Below are 10,584 nucleotides of genomic sequence, written 5' to 3' on the forward strand. Positions count from 1 at the left end.
CACCAGCAGAAGATGGAGATGCTAGGTGGGGAATAGGTGGCTAATAGGTCCCTATGTTTCCTGGGCATGGGCGGCATGGGGCTGTGCTCCTGGGATTTATTTAACTGGTGTGGGCCTATCCCTTAACTCCAAATGGCCACATGGCCATGAAAGGCCATAATGTAAACCAATAGTCCTTTGCTGATCCAATCAAATGTACTGTTAGCAGTAGGCCCCTGACCAGGGTACATTTCTTAGGTCCCTGCCACAGCTTCACCCTGAACTGGCCTTTGATAAACAGCCAACCCTTTTTATTTGGCCTGCTGGGCCTTGACTGGCCTCTGCCTGCTCCTAGCCCTTCTAACTACTGGGGGACCAAGTCTCACTGGTTCTTCCAGCACATGATCCTTGGAGACATATCTAGGCAACCCCAGAAATCCAAACTCGCTGCTCTTCTCTTCAGCTTCATAGGGCTGAGCCAAGGTGGCAGGGCCTCCAGTAAGGAGCCTGGTACCTCCTGTCATAGTGCCTTGGGCAATTTCTGTTACTCTGGACTGCTCTGCATATACGTTGGGGGAGAAGGCAGGTAAATAAGGAAACAGGGGCCATTCAGGAAGGAGTATCAGAGGGGTAGCCATGTTAGTCTGGATCTGTAAAAAGCAACAAAGAGTCCTGTGGCACCTTATAGACTAACAGATGTATTGGAGCATAAGCTTTCGTGGGTGAATACCCACTTCATCAGACTCAGGAAGGAGTGTTGCTTATAATACTAAATAAAGTTTGCATGGCTGATGATCAGATGATTGACTGAGAAACCACAATGACAACAGCAGCATTATAAACAGCAGTAAAATTAATGGTAATGCTGAGGCACCAGACAGGTAGGCTGTGCCAGTACATCTCTCCTTGTTACTGTCAAGGATGCGTCTCCCACTCTCTCCCAGATGTTTCTTACAAGGATTGACAGTGCTCCTGCTGTGTTTGAGAGACCTGAGAATAAAAAAATGAATTTGAAGGGCAGAAAATTCATAACTGAACAAAACACTTTCCCCAAACAAGACATAATTAGACGGTAGATCTCATTGACTCACGATGTTGTTGAAGCCAGGAACTTTATCAAAATTCAAAGTTATTGAACATTGAGGTGGACAACAAGAACTTCTGGAGTTCGAATAGCTAATGCTAAAATAAAGTGTTTTGTAAAAGGAGATAAACCTCGTGCTTCAGGATTTAACCTAAACTCTAACCACTAGGGTTTAGGATGAGACTTCCATGGGAGGGGGCAGATTATTCCACATCTGCCCACTGCAGGGTTTATTGCACCTTCATCTGAAGTGTCTGGTGCTGGCCACTGTTGGAGATAGGACAGTGGACAAGAGGGACCTCAGGTCTGATCCAGTCTGGCAGTTCATTTGTTCCAATTAGCCCATCAGTGGAGTCCCCCATCTGGCAGCTAGACTCACTGAGAGTGAGGCCGGGACCTTTCCACAGTTGGCACTCAAACCCGGCACCCTCCTGGAGTCTTTAGGCAGATCTGCCAGGTGGGTCAAAAGGGAGCCTCTCCTCGGCAGAGATAGTAGGAGCTGTGCAGAGGGTCTCAGTTGGGAGATGGGCCCCCGCCCTGGCTAAGCCCCTGCTCATCATGCTGAGTTGCTCTTACAACTGAGGTTGTCTGCCCCAGTCTGAGACGGAGTGGCCACGTGGCACTGAGCTTGTGGGGAGTCGCTAGAAGGAACCACGCTGCCAACTCTCCCCGCTTGCAGGGTGACTGCAGCCAATCTCCCAAAGCTCCAGACCCTGCCTGCAGGAAAGCCCCTCTGATTGGCTGCCTGCCCCACTTGCCTGCCTCCTGGGGAAGAGCAGCCAATCAGGGCTGCTGCAGAAGGCAGGCAGAGCTCTCTCCTCCTCTCAGCAGCCTGACACCTTCTTCATAGGAGGAGAGGAAGGAGCAGAAAGAGGCTAGCGGTGCAGGGCAGATCCTCGGCTCCTCCTCTCTCCCTCCAGCATGGGGGGAGAATCCCTGGAGCTGCACCCCCAGCCTGGAAGGGGGAGCAGGGACCCCGCTGCAGGCCCCCAGCCCTGGGAAAGGGGGGTGAAGAGCCCTTGGAGCTGCAGGAAGAGAGGGGCAAGGTGGAGGAGCACAACTAATGGGGGGTAGAGGGGGCTGGGAAGATGTGGCAGCCCACGCAGACTGCACAGACTGAGGCTGCCCACCCAGCATGTTTGCTGCACTGAGAAGTTCGTTTCCACCATTCCCCAGAAGTGGCCGGAGCCATGATGTCCTTTCCCTCTGCTCTCTCCTGCCTGACACGGGACAAGAAAGGGGGGATTGTGCTGCACAAAGGCCACTCCTCCTGCTGAGCCTTGGCAGCAGTGAAGCTAGACCCATCCAGCTGGCACTGCCCTACCCAGCCCCCTGTCCCCATATTCCTGCCAGGAGTGGGGCACGTGTTGCCGACAGCTGCCACGGTCAGGAAGTGCCCTGCTTCCTCTCATATCTTCATGAGCTTCCACCACTATGCCAAGGGACAGGGGCTCTCAGTGGAAAAACTGTGCCCCAACATAGGGGCTGAAAGGGGTCATGCAGGCTGGAGCCTTGCAGACAGCACATGCTAGGCTAGCTCATTAGTACTCCTCAAGGCTGGTAATTAAGCAACTTTGTCTCCAATGCCAGATTTGTAACCCTTTATTTCTCATCTTCTTTACTAACGGCTCTGACTGTGGTGCAGGCCAATGGCTGGGCGCTGCTCCAGGTGAGACCCATATGCTATTTCTGGCCTGCTCTCTCATTTCCCAAACCAGCAGCAGTGCCCTCCTGGTTAGGGCCTTGCACTGCCCTGCAGAGCATGCAGTCAAGTCTTGGTCTGTGGCTCCCTGGGGCTGGGGTCCTGGTCACTGCTTTGCCTGGGCCTCAGTACTGTGCTGCCGGAGGCCTGAGCTTTTGGAGCTGCAGCAGCCTAAAGGTGGGAGACCTCAAATCTGGCCAGTAGTTGCGGGCTACAGAGGCTGGGACTGAATCCCAGGAGCACAGCCCAGCCCCAAATTTTATATAACCAATCAGCAACCCTTTTGTAGCTCCCCACAACCAATAACAGTTCTTGCTGTCTTGGTCCCCGTGCTCCCATTGACTGCAAGAGCTAATGAAAAGAGACATATGATGGGCTGGAAGGGGTAGAGATGTGTCCTGTTGTTATCTGCTTTGGGTTGATTGTTAGCATCTCACCTGGCAACCCTGGCATCTACCCCGATTCTCCCTCCTTGTCCAGGCCCATCCTGGGGCCTAAGAGCTTCGTGAACTGGGGTGCCATCAAGAGACAATGTGATTGAAGTAGACATTAGGAAGGGCTGAGGGAGAGGGATCTGCTGTGGCAGTGATTCCCTCTGCATGTGGGCATGCAGTGTGCCCGGGCATGCAGTGCAGTGCCAAGGAGATAATTGGATGAAGTGAGATGCTATTCCCATTAACTGGGAAATATTGTCTCCTATCCATTTGGCCCATTATTTATTTGTCAGTCAGAGATTTATAAACAAAGACTTTCTATCTAGCACCCTCTCATGACTTTCTATCTAGCACCCTCTCATGGCAAAGACACACCTTCCCTTGTGCCTCCACTCCCCAGATGATGCCAGCACAACTCCAGGAAGAGGGTAAGTTAGTTTGCTGCTGCACAGGAAAAGTAGAAAGCATAGTTTTTGTAGGTCCTACAAAAATGGAAGCTGTATTGAAAACATTCTCAGTGACTGAATGTTGACTACCCATTTTGCCATATGAGTCAGAAATCTGGAGTTCTTACAGGCAGACTTGGAGTGGCTAGTGGCACTCCCTATGCACTGTCAGCACCAAATCCTGAGCATCAAGTGGTTTGGCTTTGTGCGAATGTCACAGTCTCCCAAAGATCTGGCCTTCCTTCACTCACTCATTATATTCGAAAGCAGTGTTGCATGCTCTTTGGCCACATCGCCACGATGGACAAAACCACCTCAGTGCACCGTGCTTTCAAACTCTCCATTGACGTGCGAAGGGGTACATGCCCTGCCCTACCGGGGGCTGCCCCAGAGATGTGTGGATCCACAGAACTGAGGCAGATCAGGGAACTTCACTACATGATTCCCGGTGCAAAGCCTTCAACCTTGGTCACTCTGACTGGCACAAGGGTCCTTAGCAGTCTACGTGTAGATGATGATGCTGAATGTTGGCTAATTAAACATAGAATCATAGAATATCAGGGTTGGAAGGGACCTCAGGAGGTCATCTAGTCCAACCCCCTGCTCAAAGAAGCATCAACCCTCAACTAAATCATCCCAGCCAGGGCTTTGTCAAACATAGGTCTGTGCAAGCCAATGTACTTTCCCCCTTGCACTATAACAAGCAGCAGTTAGTTAGGAACTAAAAAAACATTGGCAAGCGTCCAACTTAATCTGAGGCCTGTTTGTTTATTATTGTGTTGCAACAATGCCTCGAGGGCCCAGCCTGCTGTGCTAGGTGCTGTACAAACACAGAACAAAGAGATGCACCCGCCCCACAGGATTCAGCTGACAACGCTTCAAGCTGAGTGCAGTTTCCACAAATGCTTGGGCGCTGCGTGTCAGGAGTGAACTGCATGGACAGAGCTGTATGGGGGGCCCGGATTTGAACAGTAGGGTGCTGCAGGTCAGACCTAAGGGGCATGGGCATGGCTGTGTGTAAAGCCCGGGACCGGGACTGGAATAGCAGGCAATATTGCGGAGCAGGAGTGAGCTGCATGGGGTGAAGACCAATGCTTCATTTGTAATGAAAGAGGTGTCCGGGCTCAAACATTTTTTGTTTTTTGCATTCATAACTGATGCAGCAAGCGGGGGCTATGGACCGCCAAACCGACAGGTGCCGGGGCGAAGCACTAGTGAGGGCACATGCAGTGATGTCTCTTGCACAACTCCTTGGCACTGGGTTTGCATTTTGCTCCTTGCGCTGCATCCAAACAGCGAAGGACTTTCACTCCACTGCCTTCTGAAGGGAGTTTCCATGCCATGCACGTTGCTGCCGAGTGCATTGCCCCAGGCGTGGGCCGTGGGCCCGTCCCCATCCCGGCACACCCATGCACCCAGCTCCAGGAGCAACTCGCCGCTGCTGTTTGGGGTGGGTGCCGCGTGTCATTGGCCAGCCAGCCGGAGCACGTGGGGCTGGGTGTAATCTGCAGGCTCAGCCTTGGAGGGGAGGGCGCCCGTCTGACTCACTCGCTCGCTGACTCTAATCCCGCTGGAGGAGAAGTCAGGACACAAACAGACTCGAGGAGCGAGTCCAGCCGGACGGGACAGGGAGCGGGCGAGCCTGAGCCCGAAGGGAGGGAGATGAAGGAATCGAGCCCTTTGCGGGCGCTGTTCGGTGCCATCCTCGCTGTCTCGGTGGTTTTAGCTGTGACGGGTGAGTTTGGATCATAGGCTTAGTTTGATTTCTCTATTTGGGGGCAGCTCCAATGGGGCTGTGCGTGGGGGCCAATTCTGTACCTGTCTGAGGCTTGTCGTTTGTGGGGCAGCACCCCCACCTGCCCCCCAACTACGCCTATGGTTTGGATCATTGGCCTCTCCCACCTCCCACTGTCTGTCCTCCCGGGTGTCTCACACTCCCCAGGCTGAAAATCTGCTCTGGAAGGGGGGGGCCATACCCAGCCTGGCCCGCCTGCCGCTGCAGATCAAAGTCTGGGATCTTCTGGCTGTGGGATTCGCCTCGTCCCCAGGTGTGGGGGTGGAGAGGGCCAAGTAGCAGTTTCTAAATCCCCTTCCACTTCTGGCTGATGTTGAGAGCTGGGAGAATGGGCCCCCGGGGTGACAGCCGGAGGGGTACGGCGCTGTACGGCGAACGCTCAGCATTTCCGCAATAAGACCCCCACTAACACCTAGCTCTTAGACAGCACCTTTCATCAGTAGTGCTTCACTGGTGTGAGTTCACAAATCCTGGCAGCCCACCCCCGGGAGTCAGGATCCTGTCCCCATTTTACAGAGGGGGAGGTGAGGCACAGAACAAGGTCACAGGGCAGGGAGAGGCTGTGGGTACAGCTCTGGACTCACACCCAGCGGCTGTAAATAGAATCTAGGAAGTTTGGCTCCCAGCTTCTAGCCACTCGCTACAGAAGCCAATAGTCCTGACTGACATCCCAGGCCCCAGTCGTCTCTCCCAGAGCTGGGAAGAGATCCCAGGAGTTCCGGCTGACAGACCCCTGCTCTAACTATTAGATAACACTTCCCTCCTATATAACAAAACAGCCTTCCTTGTTTGTAGGGCCCTTAGCTGGGAAGGGAGGAATGGGCATGCTGTGAGCACAGGGCTGGCGAAGGGGGGCAGGGCAGTGGTGAAGAGGCTGTACTTGGGGGGTGGGAGGTAGGGATGGGGTGAGGGTCTGAGAGGGTGGAATATGAGGAGAGGTGAGGGACAGGATGTGGGATGAAACATGGGAAGTAGAGGGAAAAGACAGGGGGCACTTGCTGGAGCAGTGGGGGGCCCTGGGGCAGTAAGGGACCGAGGCTGGCACAGGGGCAGTGGGGGGCCTGCAGGTTGTGTTGTCAGTTTTGGTTGGGAGGGGCACCCATTTCCCCCTCCCAAGACAGTGTCTTGGACTGACCCGGGCTAGGGCTGGGATACAGAGCCCAGAGCCTCACAGGACATTATTTTTGCCTCCCTGCCAGTTCTTGGGGCCACATAAGCAAACATTTCCAAATGTGGCTGGTGATTTTGGGTGTCTCGGGAGCCCAATGTGGGACAGTTGGGGTCTGATTCTCAGGGCACTCACAGCTCCAGTCAAAGGCAGTGGGAGCAGGAGGTGCTGCATGGCTCTGGAAATCTGGCCCCAGCTGTCCCAGACACCGAGGCACCCCAAATCACTGGGGGCTTTTGAAAATTTGGCCCTTCCCGTGCCTGCTAACAGTGGGGTGTGGCCAATGAGACCTGCTGGAGAGAGGATGAGGAGTTATCCCCAGGGGGAGGGGGAAGCTCAGTTACTTGCTATACTTAAAATGTGCATAACTTACTGGGGCCCATTCTGCCCCTGCCCTGGGGAGGAATGCAGTAGAGTGGCCTTTCCAGCCCAGTCTCCTTTGCCTGGTCTCCTCTGTCTTGCTGTGTCCTGGCCCCAGTGTGAACCAGATGCTCCTGTAGTGGAGGCAGCTGGCACAGCAGATGCTTGGGGGGACACACACTTGTCACCCATGTGTCTCTCTAAGTAGCCAGTGCCTCTCTGTGAACAAACCCAGCGCTGTGTGTAGAGCCTTGGCCAGCTGGCTATAAGGATCCTTGATACTGAGTTTCTGAGTGCCCAGGAGACTTGAGGAGCATGGGGCAAGTAAATAGCCCCAGTCCTTGATGAATGAAATGGGCAAAGACATCCCCACTCCCCATTGGCCCTTCAGCATCTCCCTCCTCCTCCTCCTCTGCTGTAGCTCATGGCAGTGCATTGATGGAAGATGAGGTCATGCAGAGCCAGGCTGGGCGGCACAGGCAGCAATTTGACCTGGTGCCCAAGCTCTTCCGCTTTCTCAGCCTGGGCTAAAGGAGCAGCAGCAGCTTTTCTGAAGCCTCCAGTTAACACAGGCCGGCCTGCTCCATCTGCCATGAGCACACCCTGCGGATGTGGAGGGTTGGGATGTGGGATTAGTTCTGAGGAGCCTTGCTATTAAAAGACTAATTAGTAATAACTCCCTGAGCCATGGCTTAGGCTAATGAGAGCCGTGCTGTTCAGTGCAGCTCTGGGCAGTGAGCTCTCAGCCCATTAACTACCCACACAGGTAGTGTGTGTGTGTGTGTGTGTGTGTGGGGAGGCTGTCCCTGGGGTCTCCACCTGAGCTAACCCCCTGCTCTAACGCCGGCGGCATGAGCCGATGTGGCAGAGAGAAGCTTGGTGTTAGGAGACAAGCTGCCCCAGTGCTTGCTAATGAGAGACGCAACCTTTCACCCAGGGGTCACCCGTTTGAATCTGCCCAGATCAGCATGGAGGGCCCTAGAAGTTATACCCAGCTGCCAGCTGTTTGGCAGTCCCCCTCCCCCGCTGTGTGAAATGAACTGGTGGGTTTCAGCCCAGCTCCCCGGGCACAGCCAAAATCACTTTCACAATTGGCTTCTTGGCAGGCAGTGTCATTAGCGAAACCAGGGGCCGAATGGCTATAGAGGACTTTCCCTCATGCCCCTGTTGAGGGTGCCGAGGCCTCACTGGCTGACAGGGTATGGGGCAGGAGGCGCTTGCCCTGTACTGTGTGAACGACACCCATCCTAGGAATGGAGATTTTCCATCTCCAGGGGAGTCTCTCACAGAGCGCGGTCCTGGGCAAAGGCTGGTCTGCTGCACAGAGCCATCTACAGGTGGGTAGCATGTGGAAGTAGGTGGAAAGACTTCTCCTGGGCACTACTTGGGGCAGATGCCCCGATGGACCCTGGGGGCCTCTCCCTGCACCCAGGAAATGGACACAGACAGGAAGTGCCCTCTGGGTAAGATGCATTTTCTTGGGGCAGGTCTGAGCTGCCTGGGGGGCTGACCCCTCTCGTGCTCGCTTGCTGTTTGGAGCAGCAGCTGGCCCTGTCTCTAGGCAGTGATAGGTACCCCCTCTGCTCCACTCAGCCTGGCTCCTGCGCTTCCAGAGTGTTTGTTCCTTAGGAGATGCCGGTTTTTCAATCTTTCACAAATATGAACCGTCTTAACTGAAATATCAGATGCTCGGCCCATCTGATTCCTGGGGTGAGTGCATCTGGAGCCCTATTCAGCTTGCCCCCACTCCGCTCTGCTCCCTGCACTGCTTGGATACAGGTCTAGGGGGTGGAAGGAGGAACGTTCGCTCCTCCACTTACTCCCCCAGGAGGGCAATGTTGGCTATGAGTATCCATAGTCCACCCCTTCCTCCCAGGAGGTGTGTGGTCATTTCACAGCCTCCCCTGACCCAGTGAACTAGGAGGAATGGGTTGGAGCAAAGCACATTTAGGCTGAATAATAGGGAAGTTCCCGAAGAGTGAGATCTGTGTGATGGAAAACAGATTGCCTAGGGACAAAGCTGTAGGGCACAGACTGAGGAACCAGCTGCCCTGGCCCCCAGTGCAGGATGGTCAAGGTGTGGAGGGGTTATGGTGGGGAGGGGGCAGGACATGGGAGATGGGGGACTGTCACTGTCAAACGGCAAGATGTGGGGTGATGTCCTGGGAAGATTGGTGTCAGCAGCTGCTTGGTGGCTCACTAGCGCAACTGGAGTCAAAGCAAAGGCCCAGTTGCAGAACAGTGGGCACTGATGGTTCCCCCTGAGCCTCCCACGCCCTCCTGCTCCTAGCACGCCTCACCTTGGGCATTACCCTGCAGTGCTGGAGGAGGGCGAGACATTCAGGCACAAGAGGAGAGCTGGAAACTCCTTGGGGGACTTACGAGGGACTTTGTCTCCTGGGCAGACGCTGTAGAACTGCACTGAGAATGTAGGTCTGGGCCATGGACACTGTGAGGGTGGGAGCTGGGCAATTTCCCTCCTCCCAGCTCTGCCAGTGCCCCTCTGTCCTGACTGCTCTTCCAGTCCTGGAACCCCATACATAGCTCTGCCAGTGGGTCTCGATCCTGCCCTGCAGCACCGTGTGTGAACTCAGCCTGGGGCCCCCCATACACAGCTGTGCCACGGCACTGTAGACTGTGCTGCACCCAAAGTAACATGGATGATCTCTGTAAAGGCAGGATATCTGTGTTGAATTTTCCTGCAGGATGAGATTTCAGTCCAAGCCCTGGGTCTGTAGCTGGCTCATGTGTGGTTTCCCTGGCAGTTAGTGTTTGTAATGACTTGTGGCCTTGGTTACAGGTGACTTCTGTGATGTGAACCACTGTGAGAACGGGGGTACCTGCCTGACTGGTAGCAATGAGACTCCATTCTTCTGTATCTGCCCTGAAGGTTTCACTGGGATTGACTGCAATGACACAGAGAAAGGTACAGCCCATGCGGGAGGCGGGTCCAGATGCTCTGAGACTGGAATCTCATCTGTATGTGATTGTGATGCATCGACAATAACACAGCAAAGTGCATGGATCTGTTGGATCCACGTGTGCCTTGGGGGCACTAGCACATAGCAAAGTTCCCTTGTCATGACCCTGTCCACTGGCTGCTTCCAAGTTCCAACCCTGCGGATGATCTGTGCAGGGTGGTGTTCTAAAACTGGTGCCTATAACAAGGACATGAACACAGGTAGATCTTAGACACTTAGGATGCGCTTCTTCTCATGGGGAAATAACTAACAGACTGTCAAAGTACGTGTCATACCTTTCTCTAGTGATCGGTCTACTGCAGGATAACATTGTACTACTGCTACCTGGCAATGGAGTGGTAGAGATCTCTGTTATGGAGCTGAAGGTCCCAGTTTCAAACACTGATGACAACCAGTGCAGGCTTGTACCAGATTCACACACACCGCGGGAGCACTAACCCAGAGCCAAATGCAGTTATGTCAGATCCATGCAGGACTTGGGATTGTTATGCTTATAAGAAGCAAACGGAATCTTTTAAAAGGGGATATGGCAATACGCTGCGTTTATTGAGAGTACAGTTTGAGCACTGAAATCAGTATACGCTTCTCCACACACACACACACACACACACACACACACACACACACACACACAC

The 10,584-nt window shown here is 54.0% G+C and overlaps 1 protein-coding gene across 2 annotated transcripts in view; it reads left to right on the forward strand.

Moving 5' to 3' along the window:
* Nucleotides 1-5,181: 5,181 nt before the first annotated feature.
* MFGE8 (milk fat globule-EGF factor 8 protein) overlaps nt 5,182-10,584 on the forward strand; it is an 18,909-nt gene continuing 13,506 nt past the window's right edge. For both annotated transcript variants that reach the window (XM_024207207.3, XM_024207208.3), the window contains exons 1-2: nt 5,182-5,380; nt 9,769-9,894. In XM_024207207.3, the coding sequence (XP_024062975.1) occupies nt 5,308-5,380; nt 9,769-9,894 (199 nt within the window). In that variant the 5' untranslated portion in view covers nt 5,182-5,307. The remainder of the gene's footprint in view (nt 5,381-9,768; nt 9,895-10,584) is intronic.

This window comes from Terrapene carolina, unplaced genomic scaffold, assembly GCF_002925995.2.
Source record: "Terrapene carolina triunguis isolate 2854851 unplaced genomic scaffold, T_m_triunguis-2.0 Scaffold67, whole genome shotgun sequence".
NCBI classification, from domain to species: domain Eukaryota; kingdom Metazoa; phylum Chordata; order Testudines; family Emydidae; genus Terrapene; species Terrapene triunguis.